The sequence below is a fragment of the Acinonyx jubatus genome, chromosome D2 (genome assembly GCF_027475565.1).
Source record: "Acinonyx jubatus isolate Ajub_Pintada_27869175 chromosome D2, VMU_Ajub_asm_v1.0, whole genome shotgun sequence".
Lineage (NCBI taxonomy): Eukaryota > Metazoa > Chordata > Mammalia > Carnivora > Felidae > Acinonyx > Acinonyx jubatus.
This window is the reverse complement of record NC_069393.1, coordinates 75,809,702-75,836,992: the sequence shown is the minus strand read 5'-3', so window position 1 is coordinate 75,836,992 and position 27,291 is coordinate 75,809,702. Positions and strand designations below refer to the sequence as shown.

Below are 27,291 nucleotides of genomic sequence, written 5' to 3'. Positions count from 1 at the left end.
AGTGTACGTCCTGTAAAGGCTTTAGGTTTAAGTCATGCTTTAGGTTTTCAGTAATTTTGGTTTTGGGAAAGTTGCACCATGATGGAGTTGTAAGACTCTGGGTGTGAACTGTTGTCATTTATTCCACTTTGGAATACGTAAGTAATTACGCCCCGTTCTGGACTTTTGCCACTTCATGTGAATATTGAGAATTTCAGATTCTTCTTGTACTGAGTCAGGGAGCTAAGCTGTGGAATATTCTTTACTTTAACCCCTTGTCCAACTAGAGAATGGTAAATTCCATGTCCTGGATGGATGGAATGCACGTATATGGAATTTCAGGTTATGGTGAACATGTTTTATGAGGAGGTCAAAACCCAGCTTATAAGGAAAGTTCTGATATGTTCAGGAATGAGGACATGGGACATATTTATTTGTGTGATTTATATATCACCTTTCCTGGAAGAGAAAGAACTCCATTTTGGGCTCTGACACTGATCAATTCTACATAAATTGTCATGGTCCTTTCCTAACTGTAGAACTCCTTCTTTGTCATTCTATGTGGTCTCTTTTTACACATGACTGTTTACTGTTAAGGTTGTCCATACCTGACCAGTTGTAATGTTTTAAAAATATATCGACATCATAAAGGCCAGTTTTGTGTGTTGGGTGGGGAGCAGGGTGGGAGGGACTATAAAATGAAAATAAAGATCTTTGTGGTGACAAATTTAGGGTTTAAACTTTTTTGAAAGCCCTCAAACTTGAGATTCTTAGTTGACAGTGAGATTGCTCTATAGGAAGGCATGTGGCTGCCTTTAAGGGTCTCCCTCCTTGTCCACCACGCTTCCTGGGTTTCCACCAAATGTGTTGCATTCTTAGCTGATAAAAGGGGGGGGGTGCCCAATTGAATCTGTATCCTAAACATTATAAATGTTTCAAACTTAAAACACATCTTGAAAAGACCAAATATCCCCTATAAAATTAACTTAAATTCTTCATCTGAATCCATAAAGATGAATAAAATACTGTTTTTAATGTTCATTTATTTTTGAGAGAGAAAGCATGAGCGGGCAAGGGGCAGAGAGAGAATGGGAGACAGGCTTTGAAGCAGGCTCTGGGCTGAGAGCAGAGAGCCTGATGTGGGGCTCAAACCCACAAACTGGGAGATCATGACCTGAGCCAGAGTTCGACGCTTAGCCCACTGAGCCACCCAGGCGCCCTGAATAAAATAAGTTTGAGTGGCATGCGATGTGCTGTCTGGGGACAAAAGCACAGAAGGAACTTGGCCTTGGGCTTAGGCAAGACCGACTTGAATCACTCCCCTATCTACTGCTGCTGTGACTTCCTATAAGGTAGATAATCACTTTGAGCCTGCCTTTCTTTATCTGAAACTGGCCAATGATATCTATGTGAGGGGGCGGGGATGTGAATATGAGGCAAATGGGTGTAGAACTCTCTCTCTCCATCCCCATCCTCACTTTCTTGTCAATGTAAAAACCTGATACAGGATTTAAAACCAAGATTTCAGGGGCACCTGGGTGGCGACTCAGTTGGTTAAGTATCCGACTCTTGATCTCAGCCCCGCTCTTGGTCTCAGGGGTGTGAGTTCAAGCCCTGCATTGGGCTCTGTGTGGGCGTGAAGGCTCCTTTTTAAAAAGGAAAAAGAAAAAGCCAGTGTTTCAGGCATATTTACTAGATCTTCTGATGGGAAGCGTTTGCATTAATCAAAATAGAAAGCGTGCTGTAGGCCGTTTATCCATCCCTCCGTATCGTCTTGGGCCTTTTTGTAAGTTTGGACTTCACCAATGTGATCATCTTGCTGCTTGCAGTCCAAATGGTTCAGGGTTGACCTATTTTCCCCGTAGGAAAAAAAAAACGTGTTTGCCGCTTTGTAATAATTGTAGGACACGCTCTTCATGGAGAGCAATATATTTTGGCAAGGAATGAGTTTTCTGTTTGAGGCTTCCAAAGGATTGCCATTAGGCCCTGTGAAGAAGGATGGAGACAGGGTTGGGGGGGTGGGGGTGGGGTGTAGCGTGCTCTGCTTTTGTCCAGGCCACTGAGGGGAGCGCCGGAGCAAGTTACTGTCGTTCCTGCCAAGTTTAACTACAGCGACTCCCCTGGGCAGCCTGCTGGGTGTTCCTACCTGGGCAGGTAGCTGGGCTTCCGGACTTTATGGAAGGGAAGGAAATTGTCAGGGGACCTACACTACTGAGGGGGAGGAGCTGAGCAATCATTTGCTTGTTATACCCCTGTGGGGTCGTTTGATTGGACAAGCAGGGGTGTGAGGGGGAGTGGTCAGTGTGGATGCATGCATGGAGTCATTTTTTTTTTAGCCCATTCCTTGAGAGGGTGAAGAGGGCAATGATAACGGTAGCTCTCATGACCATTTATTGAGTGCCTGCTGTGTGTCAGCCGCAGTGCTAGGTTCCTTGACATCTATCCTCTCTAATCTTTTCTCCCCCTGTTTTATTGAGATACGATAGACTCACAGCACGGCGTAAGTATAAGGTGTACGGCAGGATGATTGGCCTTACGTAAATCATTTCGTGATTATCGTAAGTAGTTTAAGATCTCCTACAGATGAAAAAAGAAAAAGAAAAAAGAATATTTTTCCTTGTGATGAGAACTCTCAGGATCTATTCCCTGGAAAACTTTCACATACGCCACACGGCCATGGTGATGATAGTCATTGTGTTGTGCATTACATCCCTAGAACTGTTCTTTTTTTTTTTAAGTTTATTTATTTATTTATTTTGAGACACAGAGAGCGTGAGCAGGGGAGGGGCAGAGAGAGAGGGGAAGAGAGGGAGTCCCAAGCAGGTGTTTAGCGTGGAGCCCGATGCGGGGCTTGATTTCACCACCACGAGATTGTGACCTGAGCTGAATTCAAGAGTCGGATGCTTAACTGACTGAGCCCCCCGGGTGCCCCGGCCTAGTCCTTGTTTATGTCACAACAAAAAAAAGTTTGTACTTTTTGACCACCTTCCTGCAGTTCCTCTGCCCCCATCTCTAATCTTAATCATCCAGCTGACCCCCGGGTAATTCATGTTCCCATTTTATGGACGAGACTCTTGACTGATACCCTTGGAGATGAAATGTTTCCTCCAAGACTCCACAGCAGGCGTGGGCCCCGGCCTTGGGGTGAATTTCTTGGCATAAGGAAGGTTTATCGATTGATTCCTTTCCTTTCCCCGAGCAGGAGGGTCCTCTGTGGCATATGGTAGGACGGCCTTGTCATTCTTTCCGAAATATGTCATTTGACTGTTAAACATGTAAGGACGCTGCTGGGTGATTCTGTCTCTTCCCCACATACCCACACCTATTTTCCTAAAGCTGTTTGAAGAAAAGTCCTGGGCAATTAAACCACTGCAATAATTACCACTTTGTGATTCTCTGAGAACGGCCTCTGATGATAATGCAGCTTACTAGTAAGAAGCCAACCCTTTTCCTGCCCAGGAGACTGGAGAGAGATGCCTTGAGGCCCAGTTAGTGACCCCCGGCTCAGTCACCCAGCAGGAGCTCAGGCAGGTAGGCCTGACTGGTCTGGTATTTGCCCATTTGCTCAGAAGCCAACTCAGCGGAGTGGGAGCAGACCATCCCGTTTTTCCTTGTCCCAGATGCTTCTGGCCGTTTGCCCTGGCACTGCTAAATATTTGCCTTTTTGCTTGTCACTTTAATAGTATGTCAGACTTCTCTCCAGCGTGTCTGATTCTCAGTTGGGTCAAGGCCCACCTGCGCAGACGGGGGCTCCTACCACCTATGGTCATGGAAACGACAAATGGCAGGGCCTCCCTGGCCCTTGACGATGCCGGGGCAAAAGTGGGGAACAAAGAGAACATCTAAGAATGGAAAGGCAGAAGCAGCAATCCCCACACCTCCTCTTGGCCAGGAGGGGCGTCCCAAGGGGAGGAAGAGGCTGAGCAGTAGAGCCATTTTTAAAGCAAACAAAAGTTCATTTTGGGTGGTTAAAAAAAAGGTGGCTTCTGAGGGGAGCTTGCTAGACCTGGAGGTGACCTGGGCCTGGTTTAGTCCTCTGGACCTTGCACTGAACTTGCACGGTGAATGCGGAGCGTCCGGGGTCGCAGGTGTTCAGAAGGGGGGCTCAGCGTTGGAGAGAAGGTGTTGAATGCTTGGTGGGGGGAAACCTGCAGCTTCCTCTCTTAGCCTTGCAGCCCTGGTGGGGGGACAACTGCCAGAGCTTGGCAGACACAGGTCATCAACCCTTTACAGACTGTGGCGTAAATTTTTAAATGTTTATTTTTGAGAGAGAGAGAGAGAGATTGAGAGAGAGAGACAGACAGAGAACGAGGGAGACACAGAATCTGAAGCAGGCTCCAGGCTCTGAGCTGTCAGCACAGAGCCCGACGCGGGGCTCGAACCCACAGACCGCGAGATCATGACCTGAGTGGAAGTCAGGTGCTTAACCGGCTGAGCCACCCAGGTGCCCCCCAGATACATTTTTTGAAACCCTACCATGTGTTGAGCTCTGTGGGGATAGAATGGCAAGCCAAAAACAGTCTCAAGTCCTATGAATGGGGGGCGGGGGGGGGGGCCATAGATCTTTGTCAAATAACTGCCAAAACGAGGCCCTGGTTCCAATCCTGGGTGCAGGTGCTCTGAAGAAGAAGCATGGTGGGTCTCAAAGGGTTGCAGGAACCCTGAGGAAGCCGGGGTGCCGCTTGAAGGAGACTAGAGTAGTTAGGCCAGGTCAGGCGGGGGACCTGTGGGCCACGGTGAGGATTTTTCTGGGTACTCGAACTATGTGACTTCCCGAGGCTGAACTTCTCAGGGAGGTGAGCACCCACCTTGATTCTTCAGCAGACCCCCCTGCATCGGCCCCAGTCAGTCCCAGCCACATGTGCCTGCCAGCTCTTTCCCTGCCCAGTTTGGGAACCATCCAGGGCCTGGCTCCTCCGCTGTCCCCCGTCAGGTTCCACTTGTTGCCGAGAGGTGCCCATCTTTGCAGGTAGGGCCTGTGAACAGGTGGTCAAGGGTAGCTCTCAGCCACGTCCTTGACAAGTCTCTTTTCTGCCGCTGCAGTTTCTTACCAGGCTAACATGGAGGCCGGAGGTGGTGGAAGGCAGGGGAGCCTGGGTAGTGAACTCCGATAGTGGGGCCTCAGCCGAGGACCTGGGCATTTAAATAAGGCTCCCTCCTTTCCCCGGAGCAGGGTGGGGCACAGTCTTGCTTAAAAGGGGCAGGTGTGCCAAGATGCTTGGGGGCCCAGCATAGCCCCTCCCGAGGTGAACTTGCTCTGATGGGTTTTGAAAGGGGCTGGGCTCCGCGTGGAGAAGTGGAAACTCTTCAAAGTTTGCTTTCCAGAAGGTTTGACCTCTTTGCAGATACACGGCTTACGGCCTAGGAGAAAGGCTAACCCTGGTGGCACCCTTCTAGATTTGGAATTTCCTGAGTGAACGAACGTGCTTCCAGTCCTGGGGCACAGGATTCCCCACGGGGATTTTTCCTTTTTTTCTGTAAGTCACTGGAGAAAAGCGGGCAAGGGGCAAAGCCAGCTGGGGACGTGCCCCACCCGCCGCAGAGGCTCCCTGCCCCTGCTGACTTTAGGGGAAACCCCTCCAAGAGGTCATTCCGACCCAGCTGCTTGCTAAAGACCCCTCGGGCTATGAATCTGTGCCTTCAGCCTCAACAAGATTTCTGCACCAGGCTGGCCCGAACTTGCTGAGGCCTGAGTTGCCTGATCAAGCCATTCAAAGGAGGAGGGCCATCTGTTTCCCAGTTTCCAGCTGCTGGCCCTTCATTTGTAAATGGCCGGGATGCTGCTGGGGGGGTGGGGGGGAAACCGGTCTGGGGACACAGCTGCAGGCTCTGAACAAGTGTTGGAACTGGGGTCCTGCTGAGAGGAGAAAGGTCCAGCCCTTTAAGTAAACTTGCTCAAAGGTACTGCACAAGGCCCGGAGTTGAAGATCAGGAGGCCAAGAGGCGTGCCCTTGCCTTCCTGGAGTAACTCTTACCCCGCCCCCTTATCCTTTTCTTTGGTCCCTGGGGCGCTTTAAAAATATTCACTTATTCTGAAAGTACGTATTGAGGGAAGGGCTGGGGGAAAATGTCACCTAGGATTTCGACACGATCTGACCTTTGGGGGACTTGCAGGCCACATGTACCCACTTAGTATGCACTGTGGACTGTTTATGTCCGTGTCAGGGGGGTGAGCGGGTCCCGGAAGCAGGTTCTAGGAGCCAGGAGTAACCCCAAGTGCGGAATGGTGACTGTCCCTGAAAACTTGCTTCTGGAATGTCGTCACAGTGCTGGCTTAGGGCATGCTGTCTGGAAAGCAGGCCCATCAGCCCCGTGCTGTTACAGGCTCCTGATGCTTGGGTGCCATGCAGGGCACAGGTGGGCGCCTTGCCGGAGGGGTTTGGTGTTCAGGGCTCCTCCCGGCATGCTCTGGGGTTGTGATAAGGCATCTGGTCCGGGCAACTCTGCAGGGCTTTCTGTGGTCCGCATGTAAATATCTGGTATCCCCGATTTGTTGGATAGGTGAACCGTAGATGCTGTTTTAATAAGCCAAGGCCTCTTCCCTCACTGAAGTCATCAAACAGGTGTCATTGGCATTGATAACAACTCTCTCCCAAGATCCTTGGATGTTTAGTTCCATTTGCAGGAAATCTACACTTAGGTAACTTACATAGTTACGACCTGACAGATTTACGCATTTGAAAGAAAACCTTGTTTTAAAGTCAGAGTAAGGCAAATCAGCCTTACCATGAGGTGGGGGGAAAGAATCTGCTGATCACTTAGGGGTCAAGCTATAACCCACACAGGCGCCCAGGCCCGCCCTGGCCGGAACTGGGGTGAGGGGTGCTTTTTCTCAGATGAGTCCCCACCACCCACCTTAGGGGTTACAAAGACCTTCCCAGGCAGCCTCTTGGTTTGTCCTTGTGATGACCTTGACCAGCAGCAGGCTAGCCCGGAGGTGTTTCCCTGTTCTGTAAACTGGGGCTCAGACTCAGGTGATGGGAAGGGGCTGTCCAAGTTGATGTGGGTTCATCCCTGCAAAACTAGGTCTCCGACTCTCTCGTCCTTGGACACTGGTGCTGAACTTCTCACAGTATGGTCTTTGGACCAGCATCATTAGCATTATCTGGGAGCTGGTGGGAAGCTCAGAAGCTCAGACCCTACTCCACAACTACTGACCCAGAAACGTTGGAGCTGTGTTTTAATAGGCTGTCCAGGTGGTCTTTATGCAGAAGAAAGTCTGAGAAGCACTGCTGATCCCCCCCACCGAAGAAGGTCATTCGGAGAGAGCGGGTCGGGTCGGGTCGGTGGGGGAGGCGGCTGTATTTTGCTCTGTAGGTTCGAGGTGAATAAACAAAGGCTGTAGTGTCTTGGAGATGAGAACAGCGTGGGCTGTGTTGACGGGAAGCAGGGATTTTCGCAGAGGAGATGATATTTGAGCTGGGCTCTGAAGGCTGAATAGGAGCTTGCCGGGCAGAGTAGTGGGGCAAGGTCACGGGCAGAGGAAACAGTGCCCACGAGAACAGACAAGTCTAGGGCATGAGGGAGAAGACGATGGAGGGGGGATGTGGGGCCTCACGCAACCGTGGCCTTAATGTGGGGAATATTCTTTGGGTTTTACCCTGTCAGTGTGTGGAGTGGTCTGTCTTTTATTTATTTATTTAATTTCATTTCATTCGTTCATTCATTCATTCATTCATTCATTCAATTAAAGGTCAGTTTTGTTTCCCAGGTTGCTCTGGGGGTCCGCGGTGGATACATGGGGTGGACTGGGCGGGGGGGGGGGGGCGAGGCAGAGGTCTTTTGGAGAGAAGGTGGGGACCTGCAGGGGTGAGGTCTTGCCCTTGTTCTCTTTTCAGAGAACTAACAGGAGTGCAGATGTGGGGCCTGGTGGGTGGGAGGCAGGAGGGAGAAGCAGGGGGCTTCAGGGCCGAGTTGGAGCTGAGTTGATGTCAGCCAGGGGCTGCGGGAGGGGAAGAGGGGGAAGGGCACTTGCTTGCTTTGGTAGGCACCTCCGAAGACAAGGCCAGGCGATGTGCTCCCTCAGGCAGGTGGAAGGAGGAACCTTCCAGCAGGGACTTGAGCGGCGTTGACGTGGAGGGGGCAGGGAAAGCTGCAGAGGTGGGCCAAGCAGAGCATAGGGAAGGGACCACAAGAGCCAGGGGCGGGCTTCTGAGCATATTCGCAGATACGGGGGAGTGCGGAAGGAGGAGGTCCCAGAGAGGCAAGACCTCCGCCACCCCTCTCTGTTCTTAGGAACACTCACCACGTGCACAAGCAGAAGACAGAACAACACGACGGATGATTAACACTAAGCTATGTGTTAGGGGCTCTAGAAACAGAACAGAAGGTTCCCCTTTGTCTTCTTACATCCCCAGGCTTCCGTGTTGAGAACACCTGGTTAGGTGGCTTTTCTGTCTCTCACGCGTAGTCTGCTGCAGCTGAGGAGTAATGATTTCAGCTAGAAGGTCTTCCCGCTGGTACATTCGAGGTCCTGCCGAGTGGCAGCGGCCCCGAGCTAGGTGCTTTCCATGCGCGTGCTCGTTATCATCAGTCCTGGTTTGCAGGCGAAGACACAGGAAGCGATCACACCATTTGTCAGTGGCAGAGTTGGAACTTAGGTCGGTTCTCAGCCGGTTCTTGCCTTTTCTTTTCTTTATTTTTAACGTGTGTGTGTTTTGAGAGAGAGAGAGAGAGAGAGAGAGAACGAGAGCGGGGGAGGGGCAGAGAGCACGAGAATCCCAAGCAGGCTCTGCGCCTACAGCGAGGAGCCCGATGGCCGGGCTCGAACTCCCCAACCGTGAGATCGTGACCTGAGCTGACACCAAGAGAGGTGGACGCGTAACCGTCTGAGCCACCCAGGCGCCCCTGTTCTTGCCTTTTTCTGAAGAGCGCCCAGTGAGGGGACAGAGATGGGACCAGAGCCTTAATGCTAGGGTACCAGGAAGAGCTCAGGGACCAGCTGTGGGAATTGAAGCAGCCTCTGATGAGCAAGGTGGCTTTTTACCACGTTCAGAACCAGAGATGACGCGTTCGTTTTACAGGCGACACCTCAGCAGGGTCACTCGTGATCTCAACGATGGTGATATAGGTCCTGTGATACAGGTCCGGCAAATCGCGTTCATTCCTTCATTCCATGACCTCCTTGGGAGGCCCTCCCCACCTCCCAGTTCCCTTCCTGATACAGGGAGTACGAAACCTTCCCTCTGGGAGATTCGTGGACACTAGATAATCTGATGGCATGTTTGGGAAATGCTTTTGAACAGAGGGCCCGGTGTGGAAGTTTTTGCTCAAGCAGAGCTGCTGATGTCCAGGGACTTTATGCAGTTGGCACTGATCCCGTACCTGCATCCCGGTGGTCCAGTGGAAATTTTGCTGTCGTGAACATAAGAGTTTGGTGCGGGTGTTGGGACCAGGGAGAAAACCTTCCTTTTTATGCCCCCTCCCCCCCCCCCCTTTTGGAGAACATGATTCACTGACAGCCTGAAACATCAGGATCAAAAGGAGAGAGGGGTTGCTGGCAGAATAGGGAGTGAATATTGCCACTTGGGGTCCAAATCTTGGGTGATCACCGTGACTCCTGCTTCCCCGAGGGCATTCTTCGGCACGTCACGATTTCTACGTTAGTATTTTCTCATGGGCAGCTGCATCATTTCTTTCCAGACTTGGAAAGCTGTTCCCCACGCATCTCAAAGATAGGCCTAAATTGTATGAGGGGTGTGCCTAAATATATAATTTTTAATGGTTGCCATATTGGAAACATATGCCATTATCCCATCTGATCATGAGGAATGTGAGCCAGTCCAGAATTTCTGGAACAGGCAGGCTACTGTGGCAGAGGTAGCTATTAGTGGTTGTTACAGCCCCCGTGGAGCCGACGGGGAGGTTTTAAGTGCTGACGTGTGTCTGTAAGACACCCCAACAATTGGCCGGGAAGAGAACTACAGCCTCTCGGCCTGTTTACGTATCCGCGGCTCATTGCTCTGACTTCTTTGTGTCCCCCGTTTGTAGGTTGGCTGTATTTCTCGAGGCAGAGGACTTTCATCCTTATATTGCACAGAGTGTTTGTCTCTCCCTCCTGCCTCTTAAAGTACGAGTAGTACCTATGCCTTATAAGGCCTCCGTTTCATGACAGGATTTTTGTCTTCTGCAAGTCCCTTCTTGCAAAGGGGAAGCTCTCAGGATGTCTGAGATGGAACAGCCCGCTCTCTGCCGCCCCTGCCTTCACTGTCTGTGCGTCTGCGGGACCCCCCTCACCGCCCCCCTCCGTGGGTAGGGCCCACGGGGCGGGGGCGGTCATTTCTGACTTCCTTGTGGGGACCCCGGTACCTTTGTGTCTTTCTGTTGGTGAGATTTGGTGCCGGGCAGAATGATCTGGGCCTTCGGCCCCTCCGGGTTACTGAAAAGCTGTGCTGTAAATGCCCGACGTCTCGACCGCCCAGCCTCCCCCAAGTCCAGCTTGTAAAAATGCTTCAGGACAGCGGTGTGTATGAGGGGGGTTGGTATTCCAATTCCCATGGACAGAAAATTGGGTATCGGCCAGTTAAAACTTCGTACTGGGACCGTGGCGTGGCCGCTTCAGGCCATCTTAAAGAGCGGGAGGGTGAGTCGAGGCTAACCGGAACAGACAGGCTCAGCCGCCACTTACCGCCCTGTGTGTCGCGCACTGTGACATTGCAGTGACATTTGCAGCTTTATTTTGTGCGCTGCTGTCTCAGGACCTTGGCAGGCCCACAGCAGTGATATCTGTTCCTCTGGTACAGGGTGGCGGAGGGAGGGCAGCACCAGGAAGCCCGAGGCTGGTTGACTGCTCTGCTCCCAGTGCTGGCGTGACGGTTCCCGTGGGAGCGCCCAGCTGCGACAAGAGGCACACGTTTGTGTCCCCGCAGCCCGCGCCCAGCCACCCACCCGGCCTCTCCTCCAGCTCCAGGCCCCGGGTGGGGGGGATGATCTGTTTCCCGAGTTCTCTCTCTCTCTCTCTCTCCCTTTCTGATCCTTTCTGGAGGAATGCGTTTGGGGCTCGGATGCCCCTGACTTTCTGACCGGGAGCATCTTCGGGGGCCGCGTCGCAGGGGCCCCGCCACACTGCATCCTCGAAGCCAGGGTTCCTGCCTCTTAGCTGCGAGCATCTTGACATTTGGAAAGGTGCCGTCCCGAGGAAACCCCAGAAAAGGCTTTACCTTGTGAAGTGCGACGTCACCATCCCGCCGGCCTTCGCCGCTTTGTTGGCCCCGGACCGTGTCAACCTGCCGTCCACCCTCCAGCAGGCGATCGGACGGGGCGAGCCGCGGGCTTCCCATCTGTTCCCTGTTTGCATTTGGGCGCCATTTCAAAAACCACACGGGAAAGTTTATAGGCAAACATTATAAAAAGTGACAGTGTGCAGTGCTGCTATGGCTGGTCTGGCAACATAAAGCGTTACCTGAAATAGCTTACTGTTCCAAACTCCCTCCCTGCTTCAGCTGTCCCGGGACGGCCCTGCTGGTGACACGGGGGAGGGACCCAGGGACGTGTGCGTTGAAGTCGCATAAGTCACGGCCCTTCTGGACTTTGACAGGCTGTCCCCTCCCCGGGCTCTGGGAGCATACAGGCCAGGGTTTGCTTCCCTGTGCTTGTTTACCCGGAGGTGAACACCTGCGGCTTGCAGCCAGTGACGTTGGCATGACGTCACTCTGAGAGGTCATGATCCCCGCCCTCACCTGCTGAGGGCTGTCCCCCCGCCTCAGTGTCCTCCTCTTCCCAGATGAGGCCCCTCTGCTGCCCACGGCAGGGACTGCACAGGCTGCATGCCAGGGACGGGCTACAGGAGTGCCCGTTCTCTCGTTCTTTTAATATCCACGTAGTCACTTGGATATTAAGGAAAAAAGCTGTGTGATCACTCTCTGCTGGTACTTCTCGGGCTTCGAAACCTCCGGGGAGCAAGTCGAAGTTGATGCACCTACCGTGTGCATGTGACGCGTAGAAACCAGCACAGTGAGCCCTCCAGGGGACCGGGGTCACCTCGCCCGCCTCTCCCCTTGGCCGTTTTAGGTCTCCGTGACAATGTCGGACGCTGGCGTGTGTGTGTGTGTGTGTGTGTGTGTGTGTGTGTGTGTGTGTTTTCCCACTTTGAATTACTGTTATGAAAGATGGACGGAATTTTGTGTCTGTGTGTGGACGTCTCTGAAAGAATATCTGGTGTGGAGCAGAGTGGCTTCTGGAACCTTCCCCCGTTGTGTTTTGGCAGGATCAGATGAGGGACAAGGTTGGACTGGGCGCTCCCTGTGGATTTCTCCCCCGCTCTGCGTAAGAAAGGTTAAAAGTAAGCTGTAGCACCAGAAAACAAAACAAAACAAAACAAATCCAGGAAACATTAATATGACTATAAAAGGTATTGTTTAAATCTCCCGGGGAATACTTTGCCCTGTGTCAACGGTCCTGCTTTACAGAGCGGGCCGCGCAGCCTGCTGGAGCAGGGGTGGGGGTAGGGAGGGGGTGGAGGCACCGGGCCCTGTCAGTGGAAGCAGATCCTCGTCGGGGAGCATCGCCGGTGCGTCATCGCTGGTGTCAGAGGACTTAGCAGATCTTCTTGGCTCCCCACCGAACGGTGTGAGGGAGATACCTGTGCAGGTGTGTGCGCGGCACTCACGGAGCATGTTTGCAGGGCGCGGGCAAGACAGTCACCTGTCACCTGTAGCATTCAGACACAGAAGAGAAACCCAAGCCAGGAGTGGCCTCCTGGGGACGGGCGGGGACAGGGTGGCCTCCGCTGAGCCAGATGTTTGGGTTCCAGGCAAAGCGCCCATGTCCTTGGCAACTTGTGCCCAGGTATGTTTGATGCAGGAACCCACAGGCTGGGCGGGGGTGTGCCTGGGCGGTGTGGCATCCCTTCCCCCTGCCCCCAACGGTCTTCCTTCTCTAGGCACTGTTTTTCCCCAAAGGCTTCCTCAGTCCTCTCCTTGTTTTCAAAAAAATTTTAACGTAGGCTTGTTTACTTGGAGGGTGCAAGCAGGGGAGGGGCAGAGATAGGGCTCTGTGCTGACAGGCTGACAGCAGCGAGCTGGACGTGGGGCTTGAACCCATGACCTGAGCTGAAGTCGGATGCTCAACTCACTGAGCCGCCCAGGTGCCCCTATTTATTTTTGAGAAAGAGGGAGAGAGCACATGAGCGTGGGAGCGAGGGAGGGGCAGAGACAGAGAGACAAAGAGACAGAGAGAGAGAGAGAGAGAGAGAGAGAGAGAGAGAGAGAGAGAATATCCCAGTCAGGCTCCATGCTGTCAGTGTAGAGCTCGACACGGGACTCGAACTCTCCAACTGCGTGATCATGACTGGAGCCGAAATCAAGAGTCAGGTGCTTAAGTCCCTGGGCCACCAAGGCACCCCCTCTCCTTTTTTTCGTTGACCCATTCGCTCTTCTCCCTGAGCCACACCTACAGTCTGACTGTGAACACCGCATTGCTGGGCTTTGCTGAAGTTGCCACAAACCCCCAGTGACCCGGTGAGCCTTTTGTGAACCGATCCGTCAGGTGCGGGTTCGTTCAGGCTTGAAGTCAGGTGGCCTAATTGTAATGGATGAACACCATTAGTGATGTTTTCTGGAGAGTTCTTTTACTGTCCTTGAAGCTTATCCTCTAACTGGAAAACGGGGTGACAGTTTTGAGCTGGTTTTACCAGAGAGAAGGACCACGTTGAGCCGAAGTCCTCTTACGGGCCGGGTGAGATGGGAGCCTGTCCGTAACATTGACCTGCGTCTGTGGAGACACTGATCCAGACGCTCTCTGAGTATCCTCTGAAGATAGTGGTGCCGGAGGCGTGGTGAGCATCGTCAGCCTCGAAGGACAGCGGAAGTGATGGTCACGGGCCCGACAGGTTATAGATTGGACGCCGAGGTTCCTGTTGGTTGGCTCATCGGATCCTCACAACCAATGCCGTGTCATTTCGGCATTCCTGCTCCTCAGTGGGGGAGGGACCGGGGTGGAGAGATGAAGCAGGAACGGAGTGGAGTGGGGCTCAGGGGACCATCCTTTTCTTGCGCACGACGGCACATTTATCGTCAGCTCCCGTGTGTCCGGCCCCACGCGAGACGTGGTCCCTGCTCTTGAGGCCTCAGTGGGCCACGTTCCTCCTTTACCACCAACCAGCAGGTGGTGGTGTCTTTGTGACGTTGGTCCGGGCACCCCTGGATTCCGCGAGACCCAGTGGTTTACCTATTTGAGGTGAAGCCAGATATTCTCAGCGAAAACGCATCCTTTAAGAACAGGGAAATCGTAACTCTACCTTTGTTGGGAGAGAGAGGTTTCTGCGTCCTAATTGCAAGTATCTTGCTTATCTTTTTTTTTTTTTTTTTTTTTTTTTAAAGCAGTCTCCATACATTCTCCTGCCTGCACGAAATAGGGACATGGCTCTCCTGATGGGAGGGGCCAGGGCAGAGGCAGGCTGGCTACGCATCTCCCCGAGAGGGTGAAGATTCGCCGTTCGGGGGCCAGCCACTCCTGCGTAGACCTCTCTTGATGTCCGGTCCTGGCTCAGAGGAAAGCAGATTCTGTAGTATTCTTGGTACCTTGCTGACGATGCCGTGTGGTCCTGATAAATATTATTTTATGACCCAGGCTAATCCACGATAAATTCACTCTTAACATTGTGGGTGCTGTTTCGGCAATTACTGGTTGGTTATATGGGACCCAAATGCCATCTGATCCTTGCTTTAACCAGCTGTGAAAGGGACTCGGCCGGGTGTCCTGTGGGGCACCATCACTTCCGATGGGACTCCAAGCCGCTGGAAATGGGGCAAGGTCCCCGATCTGGGGTCACGCTGAATTCCTTTTTTCTCTTCCTTCCCCTCTTTCCCACATTTTTCTTCCTTTTCTCTGTCCTGCTCAGGCTTCAGAGTTCAAGATATTAAGTCCCTCAATTCAGGTGCATTCGGGCCTCAGCAAGCTCAGGAGGCGTGTGGCCTGAGGAACCTTCCAGCTGAGGTCCCGGCGACATCTTTCAGACATCACTTTGCCCTTCAACTCCTCAGAGCAGCCTTCTCTGAACATCCCGTACAACGGGGGTTGGCAAACTTTTCGTAAAGGGCGAGGCTTTGCAGAGGACGTAGGGTGTCCGTTCCAGCCGCTCAGCCCGGCCATTGTGACACAACAGCAGCCCCAGACAACACTTAAGGAGTAAATGTGGCTGCGTGCCAGAACACGGTGTTTACAAAAACGGGCAATGGCTGGGTTTGGCCCGGGGGCCGTGGTTTGCCAGCTCCTGCTCTAGAGAGAGCCCTCCCCCTCTGTCTTGTTTGTACCCCTGTCTTGCTGTATTTGGCTTCCTGACAAGACCGCCTCCCGTACTTTATATATTTTTTGTAGGCTTTTTGTTTATTGTCGGTCATCTCCACCGTAATTAAAGTTCCACCAGCGAGGCAGGGATTTTACTGTTCCCTGTTGCTCCCTGAGCATCTAGAACAAAGCATGGCCCGTAGGAGGGGTCTCGTAGATGTCGAATGAGAAAGACAAAACTTGGGAAGCGTAGCCTGCGAATTGGGGTTTTCTGCCCTCGTTTCAGGGTGTGTGTGTGTCCATGTCTATTTTGTTGTTGTTGTTGTTGCTGTTGTTGTGGTGGTTCTCTGTGTCCCGTTCAACGTCTGGGCTCTTCTTGGCATGTATGCCTTTGAAGGTGCCCCTTTGGGGAGCCCTGGCCCTCCCATGTTGGCTGGTGGTGGTGGTGGTGAGGATTTCTAGAACCAGATGCACACGGTCCTCACTGTTCCTTCAGCAGTGGGACTAAGGCACGGAGTGACTTTATTCCATTGTCATGTGGGAGATTTGTCCAGACTACACTCAGAAGGACAAAACAGTTGCCTTGTGATGCTGCCCAGATTTGGAGCTATCCCAGCGCTGGGAAGCTTGATGTTTCCTGGGCCTGGGACTCTGGGTCCCATTCACAGTTCCCATTGTGATGGATGAAAGCCCATTCATGGGTCCTCGTGGGTCCCGGCCAGCGGCTCCGGGTGCTCCCCTTGTAGGCCTGTGGCTCCCTCTCGCTGTGCTTGTACAGGTTGCCTGAGTCCTCTCTTGCCCTGAGGATTTGGGGACCGCAGTCACGTTCAGCATGGGCCCCTGCCATGTGTGTGTTGCTTGGGGCAAGAGGGACACCCAAGGAGACCTGAGCCCTCCATCTACACCTTTGCTGTTCCCCTGGGCGACAGGACACGTCCATGAGCTACGTGCTGCTTCCCCAGAAGCTGGCTCAGCGGACAGGTGAACGAGGAGGGGAGATCCGCTCCACCCCCAGGCCCGGGGGACCGATGGCAAGCTCATATCCAGCTGGATGATTTGGGCCTTGAAGGATGAGTTGGGTTAACGGGGAGGCGAGGGAGGGAGGAGTACCTCTCAAGGAGTTAAAGGCCAAGGCCCCGAGGAGGCTGGAGTGCAGGGTGTGCGGTGGGTGCTGGTGGGCAGGGAGGGACCCAGCTGTGAACGTGTCAGAGGGTCAGGTGCTCAGCTGCCTCATTTCCAGATCTGTCTAGCTACGATACGGAGACCTCCTCTTGGTTTTCTGGGGCATTTTGTTCTTTTTGGTGTTAAGAAAAACAGCGTGTTCCAGCTTACCCAGCACAGTATTCAGTCTCCAGGCCAGCAAAGCGATCTGAGCCTGAGAGTTTTGTACAAGGACCCATTAGCGTCCTTGAGTTTGGGCATTTCATCTTAAGAAGCTCGGCATTGTGACCACAGGCAAAGTCTAGCGCAAATGGGGTGTGTGTGTGTGTGTGTGTGTGTGTGTAAAGGTGTAGACACGGCCATGCAGTCGCATTGAATAAAAAAATTGTAAAACACACGTCCTTACAGATCAAAAATGCCACAAGAATAGAATTCCCCACGTGTGACCCTTGCAAGCAGGCTTTGGATTGGTAACAGACTGCAAAGTTTTCTCACATTATCCTTCCACGCTGGGTTTTGGGTGTGTGTTTACGGCCCTACAGCTTGTGGAGACAAAGTGGGGCCGCTTCTATTGGGCACTTCCTCTGGTCGATGTCTCAGACACTCCGTCTGCTCCGTGCACGGCTTCCTGGGTGCAGGCGGAAGCTGACGCCTGCCGGGGCCCTTTGCAGACCGAGAACCGCCTGTCCCAGGAATAAACGGGCCGCCACTGACCTTTGTTGGACGTTCTCTCCTTTTCCTCCTTCCCATCTGTCTCCATCTTCTCTCTCCCACCTTTCTGCAGAGCCGCCAACCAAATACCAAATCTCCCAACCTGAAGTTTACGTGGCCGCGCCCGGGGAGTCACTAGAATTGCGCTGTCCGTTGAGAGATGCCACCATGATCAGTTGGACTAAGGATGGGGTACACTTGGGGCCCAACAATAGGACAGTGCTTATTGGGGAGTACTTGCAGATAAAAGGTGCCACGCCTAGAGACTCCGGCCTCTATGCTTGCACGGCGGCTAGGCCGGTAGACAGCGAGGCTGTCTACTTCATGGTCAATGTCACAGGTGAGTCGGCCTGCGCGCCCTCTGCTCTCTCTTCTCTGTAGCCGTTTTCTGGGTGAAATTGTACTGGACAAGGGAACTCCTAGTGGGATCTGCTAATTGGATGCCACGCACAGAGCTCCCTAATTTGTTATTGATCTGTTTTTGAAGTTCTTCCACGGGGACCGGCTCTTTCAGAGGGGCTGGTCGTTAAAAATGACAGGATTCTCATGTGCAAGGTAGCATTTTTCTTTTAAGACAGCATGCTTTTATAGAAGTAGAAAACACATCTCCTCACCGCCCCCCCCCCCCCCCCCCCCCCCCGCCGCATACTGTTTGCATCTTTGGCCGTTAGAATACAGGATTGCAGTTTGATATGGAAGATTTCGGGTTCCTTTTATTAAAACTCGAGTTTCTCTCCTTGATTTTTGTCCCATGCAGCGAGGGGGAACTAGATGGAGGCCCCCTTTCTGGCCAAGTTTAAAGATTTGCTTTCAGAAGTTAGTAAATTCTGCCGGGGACTAATTCCCTTCTTGAAGGGGACCCTGACAACTGAAAGGTGGTGTCAGAAAGAATCTTTGGATAATAACGCAATCAGCAAATTTGCCGGGGCCTTGAATACTGTTGGAAGCTTAAAATCCAGTTTTAATGTATCCAACTTGACAGTATGTTTAAAAAACGTGAAAGCAGAAAGCACTGGGAATCCTAATACAGACCAACTGTCCTCACGGAGAGAAAATTGAAGCCCTTAAAGCCATCTTCACTAAACAAGACCTCAGACTTTTTGCGGGGGCTCCTGGGTTGTGGCATTCCCTGTCCAGAAGGACTAAGTTGTACGTGATTACAGCCTTTTGCTTTGCAAAAACACAACCATGGATATATTCTTTTGAATACAGATGCCATCTCATCCGGAGATGATGAGGACGACACGGAAGGCTCCGAGGATTTTGTCAGTGAGAACAATAACAAGAGTAAGTAATGGCCGTCTCGGAAGGTCCCCGAGAGAGCAGAGCCTGGTGGGAAGTCCGGACTCTAACCTGCCACCTGCCGTCTTGTCCACTCTTCAGAACGCTGTGCCCTGCGGCCCTTGACTTTTCTCTGCTGTGTCTCCTCTCCTGGCTTTCTAATCTGAGAATAAACCAGTGTTCCTGTGTACCCTTCTCTACCGTTTGTCCTTTCTTACTGTGTCACAAGTCACTCTTTCTCGAAAGCAGTTCCCAGTTTTCTGTCCTCGAATTTCGTTTTCTCTCCGGTTTCTCACTGTTCGGAGGGAGGCGTGATGCGAGTAGAAAACACATACCACCCTGGTCTTCTTCGTAACCTTTGATGGTGCTTGGCTTAACTCCGTGGTTCTCAGCCGGGGTGGGGGGCGGGGGGATTCTCCTGCTTCTGACTCCCCTGGGGGACATTGGGCAACACTTGGTGGTCTCAGTAGGGGGAGGAAGAATGCCAGTGACCTCCAGTGGGCAGAAGCGAGGGGTACTGCTAGTAAACATCCTGCAATGTACAGGACAGCCCTTAACAAAGAAGGATCTGGTCTAAAATGTCAGTAGGGCTGAGGTTGAGAAACTGGGGCCTTTTTTTTTTTTTAACATTTATTTATTTTTGAGAGATAGAGAGACAGAGCGTGAGTGGAGGAGGGGCAGAGAGGGGGAGACACAGGATCCGAAGCAGGCTCCAGGCTCCGAGCTGTCGGCACAGAGCCCGAGGCGGGGCTCGAACTCACGGACCACGCGATCACAACCTAAGCCGAAGTTGGACGCTTAACCCACTGAGCCCCCCAGGCGCCTCGAGAAACCGTGACCTTTTCAGACATTGCTGCATGCTGAGAGGAAATAAGGGAAGGGGGCCTTGCTTTGTAGACAGTGACAGAGCAGGGAGCCAGCAAGTACTGTTTGCTTTTCAAAGGCTATTAACACGGAGCAGTGACACGTGGGAGAACCTGGGTGAAGAAGAACTCGGCTTCTCTTACTCTGACACCTCTAAGTGGGGGTGACCCTGGGCAAGTAATTTAACTTCTCTGCCTCGGCTTTCTTCAACTGTAAAATGGGAATAATAACATCCCGTGGGGTTGTTACGAGGATCAGACAAGTTTGTGTTTGTAGGGTGCTCAGAAAAGTGTGGGTCGCGACGTTCAATACAAAAGATAAAATGTAGCATTAGTTCTATTTCCAGTAACATGGCTTGAATGTTCCCCAAGTGCTTGTACATTAGTTGCTGGCGTTCTTTGCTTAGGTGTTCTGTTCTGCATGTTTTCAAAAGGACCTTAGTTTAATAAATTCTTACAAGGCTTAAATAATAAGAAAGTTAGTTATGAAAATAGGCAGGGCTTTTGAAGACAAGAAGAGAAAATGGATACTGTTAGGGACCTGGGATAATGTGTCAAATGGGGAGTTGCATTTGTTCCAGTCTCCTAGCAGCTTAGGTAAAAAGGGAAACATTTATAGTTTTCATTGTTTTGGCAAGAGGAGGCTTGGGTTCTGGACCACGAGCATCAGCATCGTCTAAGAACTTATTAGAAATGAAAAGGCCAAAGCCCCACCCCAGACCCCGGACTGGAAACTCCGGGGATGATTCTCATGTGCGCTGAAGAATGAAAAGCACCGACTTAGGGATTCACACCTTGAGATCTGCCTTGAGCTGTGTGCGCTCTTGTTTATAAAACTGTGGGTGAGTGAAACTGTCTTCTGCTGTGATTTGTACCAACCTTCTTGGGAAGTTATTATGGTTATTTTTTTAATAACGCATCACTGGGACATCAGAAGACATCACTCCTTGTTAGTTCTTTGGCTCTGGCCGGGAAGGCAGTGAATGACCCTGCTTTGGAGGTGTGGCTTTGGGCAGGTTCGGTGCCGGTTGCTGGCTCGGGCAGTGCCCCCAACGACCCCATAAGGTGGAGGGAGCTATTATTCCTGTTTTCTTGATTGGAAACTCACGATTTGGTGAGCAAAAGGCAAAGCCGCCATTTGCTTGCAGGCCTGTGGCGTGTTGAATCACGGCACCCCCCCTGCCAGTCCCCAGGGTGACGATATGGGGGTGGGGGTGCAGGGAGGATGCCGGCACTGTTGTTGACGGCTCTCAGGTGGGGCCCACGTGTGGGATGTCCAAATCTGGCAGCACCCGGGTTGGGTTGTGCTGACCGGCCTGGAACCTGCCTCGTCCTGGTGAACAGAACCACGTCTGAGAGCCTGTTCCCAGGAATACTTGGGAAGCCGTAAAATGTAACAGCAAGGTATGGGTTATGTAACAAGTAGACTGAGTGAACTGAGTGAACTTTCTGGTGATTGCGAGGGATTACCTGCCATAGACCTCCAGGGTTTCGTCCCGAACACGGGTCCCAACCGCCCGGTGCCTGCGCAGATGGGCCAGGGAGTGGAGCGCACTTGACGAATGCCATGCCTTCACCCTGTGGCCAGCGTTCTTTGTAATTAGCTCTCGAATGACACCATGTCTGCCCTGCAGTGGGTGCTCCGCGGTGATTAAGGGCTGGTGTTAGCTGTACCAGGGAGACACTGCTGTCGGGAGCTGCCTCTGTTTGGTGCCTGTGAAACATTAGACACGATTTAAAGTGATAGCAGCTCTTAGCTGGCTACTTGGCCTCTGCCATCTGTTAGTGTGATTAGGCTGGTCTGATTCACAGGTGCAGCCTGGGGCAGTGGAGATTAAGCAGCTGTGGCCTGTGTGGACAGAGGAATGCCACGGCCGGGGTAATTGGCAAGGCGGGGAAGGGGATGTTGCCGTTAAAACAATTTTTTGCCACCTCCAGTGTCAAATGCCTGACCTGATTAATAGGAAAAATTATAGAAGCGCCGAATTCCATGCGTTTTCAGGCACCTAGAAAACACCCGTGGGTCCAGATTGATTCCTTCGGTGCCTTCTGATTGTCTGGAGACATCACTGGGGTGTGTTTGAAAGCTCCTCTTCAGTGAAGTTAACAGATGATGCTCCGGTGACCCTGTGCTGACAGTGACATTTCTGGACTTTTCTAAGTTTTGTTTTTTTGTTTTTTTTTTTTTTTAATTTTGGTGGTTAGCTGTGAGAAGGCAAGCTTTTATCTGCCTCGTAGAGTTCCGAAAATATGTACAGACTACAGAAAGCATGGCAGTCCAATACAGGGGCAAAAATAAGTCCAAAATTAAGGCAGGATCGTTGGCTATGGGCCATGAAAGTAGGTCTGGTCTGACTTTTAGAGGGCTGTTTTGCCGTATTCGGGTTGACCTTAACGCTTACACCATTGGTACACGACCCAGCTCAAAGGTGGGCTCCCCCATAAGGGGTTTCCTTATCGCTTCACGTGTTCTATTCCCTCGCATCTCAGCATCACGATGCATCTCAGACCCGCCTTTCCTGGTAGACCACCGTTGGAGGCAAGGACTGGCCTCGATGCTGAGCGAATGTTTTTTGGAATTACAGTCCTCCTCTACATCTTTTACTGGCGCTTTACAAACAGAGTAATGCTCAGGTCTGGCCTGTACCTTAAGAGAAGAAGCTGGTGCTTCTCAAAGTATATCCCGTGGAACCCTAGTCCGAGGGCTCTGTGCCAAGAATGAGTTGTATTTTGAAATGAGTTTGAAAAATACCTCTTACTCTCTGACCCTTTCTTAGAGACTTACCCGGTGCACCAGCAGAATACGTTCTCTCCAACGTTCTGTAGTAAAACATCTGTTTAATTTTGGCTTTTCCCAGGGTTTTCCAAACGCATTGACTGTAAGACCCTTTTTAAAATACAGCACTTTACTAACATCCTGTTGCACATGCTTTGAAAATCCCTGCAATGGGCTGATTTGATTGACCTGACTTTGCTTTTGCCTTTTAAGTCAAGCCCTTCCATCACAGATGTCAAGGGCATTCTCGGGTCATATTTTAGCAGCTGACTAACTGATGACCTCACACCTTACCCGCGCTTGACTGTTTCCCTGAGCGGAACAATTCTGTGATGTCATCACAAGCCTAGCTGCCAGGAAATAATGCTTCTTACATATGCCCTTTAGTGAAACAGACTTTCTCCGGACAGAAAGTTGCAATTTCAAATGCTAATTTTTGAAATGCATCCAGGTTGAAGGTTTTGAAGGCTTCAGAGTTTATACTTCAGCATCAGAAAGCATAACTTAATTAGCCCTTGCCTCCCCTCGGTACGAGGTACCTTTACGGGTTATCTGGCAGCAGATGAGTAGACCTGCGTGTCCCTTTTTTTCCCAGGTGATTTTTATTACCTCAAGCTTGTGTTTCAGCGATTCATGTTTCTGAAGAGTTTCTTGGGAAACCATGATTGACAAAGTTCAGGTTGCCTGCTGAACTAGAAGGAATTGATAGCGAGGCAGCTTTATCAAGATCTGTGCTTCAGGAGTGGTTCTTTCTCTTGAGTGAGGAGGAGAGAGACAAGGCAATTTTCCATTTTGGTTTTCATTCCTGTTGAGACCTGCAGGTGCCCGTACTCCTGTGTCAGGGAGAAAGGCAGTTGGCAATTTTCTTTGGAACTGGCCAGGGAAAATGAAGGGACTTGGCCTGGGATTCCACGCTCCTTTCGTTGCTTAACCTGCTGATAATAACAGTTTATAGTCACCTTTGGTCTAATTGGGCCTTTTACTTGGTAGGGGTTATAGCTATGTTGGTAAATGTGTTGGTTTCTTAGTTGGGTTATGCAGTTTCCAGGAATTGAAAGTTATAGTAACAGTAATAATAATAATAATAATAATAATAATAATAATAATAATAAAAACCCAAAGCACACAGGCTTCCTGAACTTTTTTTTTTTTTTTTTTTTTTTTTTTTGGACATTTCTTTGTAATGGAAACCTCATCCTAAATTGGTTTGGGTGTTTTTTTTTTTCGCAAAAGCCAGGGATGGTGTTCTATCTGGAAGGTTGGATTGAATTCTCTCTTTCTTGGCCTCCCGTGTGGGCAACCAGCATAACCAACAACTGGAGAGTTTTCTTTTGAAGGCAGATCCTAGGAGCTCCCACGGGGCAACTGGTTGCCCAGTGGACTCAGGCATTTCAAAGGTGGGTCATTTGTCTGTTTGCTTTAATGGGTTTCTTATCAGTGCTTCAACCGATCGGCAAGGTGTTGTTTTTAATGAGATTCTCAAATAAAACCCGCTGCCCCCATAATCACACATTCACTCACATCTCCATATTTTGTTGGATTTGTTTTCTCTTAGCTTATGCAAAACTGAAAACACGAACCTCAGTCTACTGTATGGTTGAGCTCAGAGACCTCTTCCCACCCCCACCCAGTCAGGGTCAAAGCATTCAAATGTCCTGATTAGTGATATTTTTAAAGGCCCTAATTATAGACTTAAGACAGAGGCCTTAGTGGGGCTTTAGGGAGTTTGTGAGACTTAATCTAGGAGCTGAAACAGGCTCTGTTTTTTTATTTTTGCATCAATAAAAATACAGTTGGCAGTCATTAGCGTCCGCAGCTCACATAAATCTTGAACTTTTGACTTAATTACCATGGGAGAGTTCAAAGGGCAGCCTGGAGTGGTTGAAAGAGCACAGCCCAGGGAGCTGGAGTCCTGGGTCTAGCCTCAGCCTGGCCTTGGCCATGCAGCCTTGATCAGATCACTTAACCTTTCTGGATGACATTGATCACGTCAGCCGTTGGACCAGATGGTCACCGAGGCCTTTTGGTACAGTGGTAATAGGATTCCGTGTTTTTCCTTTAAACTGTTGGGCTGTGTTCTCTTTTTGATTTCAGAAAGAGAGGAGACTATAGACCTTAGCCATCTGTATTGAGATACATAGTGGGGCATGGAAGGGCTTCTGTGGGGGCAGCCCATGTTTTTTCATTATGTTATCATAGAAACCCTCTAATCCTACCATTTGTTGACACAATCAATATCTGCCTGGAATACCTGGACAGAATGTTAGAATAGGGAGGGCCCTTATCAGAACACTCAGTTCACCTCCCTCATTTTATAGCTCAAGCTTTTAACACTTGTTCATCTGGTACATTCTTCCATCCATCCATCCATCCATCCATCCATGTAATAAACACTTGAGTGCCTACCCCATAGGCTAAAGATGACTTACACTGTCCCCTTCAGATGCTCTACTCTTACTGGTCAGCAGACATCGAATGGAATAAATTTCAGTATGGGGACACCTTGGTGATGGAAACATATGTAAATGACAAGCCCAGTGAAGGAATTTGATCAGTCTGTGCTGTGGGATGGAGGTGGCATGTTGAAGGAACTTTGAGGGAAGTTTTTGTGGGGTTATACATCTCTTTTTAACCAGCACATCTTAAGAGACTACTGCTGAATTAAAAGTGTAATTCTACTTACTTAGACCCATCACTGGTATATAATAACTGTCTCAGTATAGAAAATGATAATGAGTAGGTACCCCGTTACGATGGATTTTTCTTATTTTTTAAATTTGGCTGGGTTTTACTGTTCTTACCGTTTAATGACTCAGCATCATTCTTTAGCTACATGTTACATCAGAAGGTCTGAGAATGTCCTAGCAGACGGGACGAACCTGTCACGAAGGTCACCTTGTTTACTTCCAATTTAGTCTATTTCATTTTTTTTATGCCATCCAAGATTTCCACAGTTCCTTTTCTATTAATTGACTTGAAACTCACTCCTCCTGCCTCCCTAAGATTATGCTAGGGAAGATACATTAAGTGGATACTCAGACCCTTCTTTGAAACAACATGATGGAGACTTGGCTTATAGTTTTCCTCTTTTATAAAGTTGTTGAGGAAACATTTGTACTGAGCACCTACTATGTGTTCTCTTTTGTAGATCGTTAATTTGTTAAGTGAGTTCCTCCTCTGCGTGTTCACCAGCCATGGTATGAAAAGAGGCCTCCTTAGGTAGAAAAGCTTGCTTCAGAGCCTGGTCCTGGTCTCTCACCAGCTGCACTGTCGTTCTTGGGGTGGGGGGCGGGGATGGTGGCTGGCATTTCCATGTGTCCAGACTGCAAAAATGGCAGGAGATAACAAATAGAGTTTGCAGAAGACATGAGGCCACCGATGAAGGAAGCGCAACGGGGCTAGTCCTACAGTACCATTATTTTTCTAGACCTTCCAGGTTCTCCCGTCTTCACGTAAAACTAGTTTCTTTCAGGAGAAGCCATGATAAAATACCAAAAGAATCCCTCCCCTCTAGCGTCATGCTCGTTAAAACAATTCATGAGCTCAAAATCTTAAAGAAAAGCCTAGTCACAGAAGGGTGTTGTCCTGTATGATGTTAGCACTCACTCAGAGTGAGACTGGGCAGAGCACTGGGGTGGCCCATCGCTGCCACACAGAGGACCTTGAAAACTTGGCTCGATGGCCTTTCTGTGGAGTCACTATTTACAGGTATTCAGGAAAAGGGAAAGTTGCAAATGTGGGTTTCCAGTGATAGCCACATAGGCCATCTGTTTCTGCTTTGTTGATAAGATTTTACGGTGCTCCGCCCACCTGGGATACCAGTGACTTCAGGTGACCAGTATGGTGCCCATAACCCTGCCTCATGGCTGTGTGTCTATTTCACACGAGCAGGTTTTATAGGTGCAGTTTTGACGATTGAAATTTTACCCCAGGGAAGTAAGTGGCTTCCTGCCAGAAATTCCAGCAAAATTCTTCCACCCTTGTCCTTAAATCATCCCTTAGGTGCCAAGACGAAGGTGCTGGTTGCCAGTGTGCTGTTGCCACAGGCCATGACCGTACAGACTCATGTGGTTTGGGGTGATCCCTGCGTGGGTTACGGTCTCCCTGACAGCTTAGCCCAGTGAGAGAGGAACAGAGCAACATTCCTAGTTCCTTAAACTAGGAATCCTCCCCCCCCCCTTTTTTTTTTTAACATTTTAGGGAACGTAAAAATCATGCCTAATGGAATGTAAGCACGTATCTGGTGATTTCTTTTCTGTAAAAAAGAAAAGACATTCCAGAGGATCAGCTCAGCCGTAATCGATGCTATCTGAAAGAGTCACTACATTAATATTTAGCTAATTCGTATGAATAGGCTATTGTGTTTACTTACACAAATGACATGAGTACGGACACCTGACAGCATGAGGTATGCTTTTCATTTAGGTCAGATTTATAAAAGTCTTTGTGTAGCAACAAAGCTCATTATTTATTTTGTGCTCTTAATGGTTTCTTTTCAGTGGCTGTGGCTGTGGCTGGATTTTTCTAAGTAGAAGCTTTTAGAGTGAAAGATTATTGAAATTGTTCCAGTGTATGCCAGGCCCTGGGAGTCTTGTGATGAATGGTAATCAGATACTCCCTGGTGAACCCTCAGAAGACTGGGTGTGTTTAGGGGCATTTGACACCCAAAGCCACATGGCTACCAAATTGTCTACTCATTGCAAATACAGCTGATTTCAGAGGAAAGAGTGGAGCCCCGTTCTTTCACCCTTGGCTCTCCCTCCCCGCCCCCCCCCCCCCGCCCCAACCCTCAGGCCTTTCTTTCCCTGGCATGCAGGACTGACCACCTCAGCTTTGCCTTGCTTGCACCATCTTCTTGGCACATCGTGTAGACTCCCGTCTGTATCCCACCACCTTGACGCTTAGATAAACAAGGACAAAGAAGGTACAGCATGCCCTTGTTAAGAAATCTGCGCTCCACCCTTCATAGCCAGGTTTCAAGAGCAAGGGTGAGGCAAACAGGGGTAGGTAGTTTACCCAAATTCCTAATTGTGCCACAAAAATCCGGCTAAGTGAAGGGGTTTGTTGTCACCCCTTAGGAGCGAGCTGTGTCATCCACAGAATAGAGGGAGGGGGCTTGTAAATCTGTGTCAGAGACCAACCCCCTGCCTGGGCCCTTCTGCCTCTGGTTTGTGGAGTGGGTGTGCTCCTTCTCAGCCTAACCCTCAGCAGCAGTAAACACAGTTAGGAATCAGTCTTGTAGAATTTCAGTGTTCTAGGATGTTCTAGAATGTCCAAGGCCCCGCGGATGGATGC

At 50.5% G+C, this 27,291-nt stretch overlaps 1 protein-coding gene and 1 long non-coding RNA gene across 11 annotated transcripts in view; one reads left to right on the top strand and one right to left on the bottom strand.

The window, feature by feature from the left end:
• FGFR2 (fibroblast growth factor receptor 2) overlaps positions 1-27,291 on the top strand; it is a 107,942-nt gene that overhangs the window by 10,934 nt on the left and 69,717 nt on the right. For 5 of the 10 annotated variants that reach the window (XM_027063261.2, XM_053207794.1, XM_027063260.2 and 2 more), the window contains exons 3-4: positions 17,150-17,416; positions 18,289-18,363. The exons of 3 other annotated variants lie outside the window; for them this stretch is intronic. In XM_027063261.2, coding sequence (XP_026919062.1) covers positions 17,150-17,416; positions 18,289-18,363 — 342 coding nt within the window. The remainder of the gene's footprint in view (positions 1-17,149; positions 17,417-18,288; positions 18,364-27,291) is intronic. 2 more of the 10 variants (XM_053207796.1, XM_053207795.1) reach the window with 1 other exon arrangement.
• LOC128312715 (uncharacterized) lies at positions 9,677-11,939 on the bottom strand. The gene is made up of 2 exons (XR_008292384.1): positions 11,139-11,939; positions 9,677-10,813 (listed from the first exon to the last, which is right to left on the bottom strand). It is a non-coding gene; the product is annotated as an uncharacterized LOC128312715 (long non-coding RNA).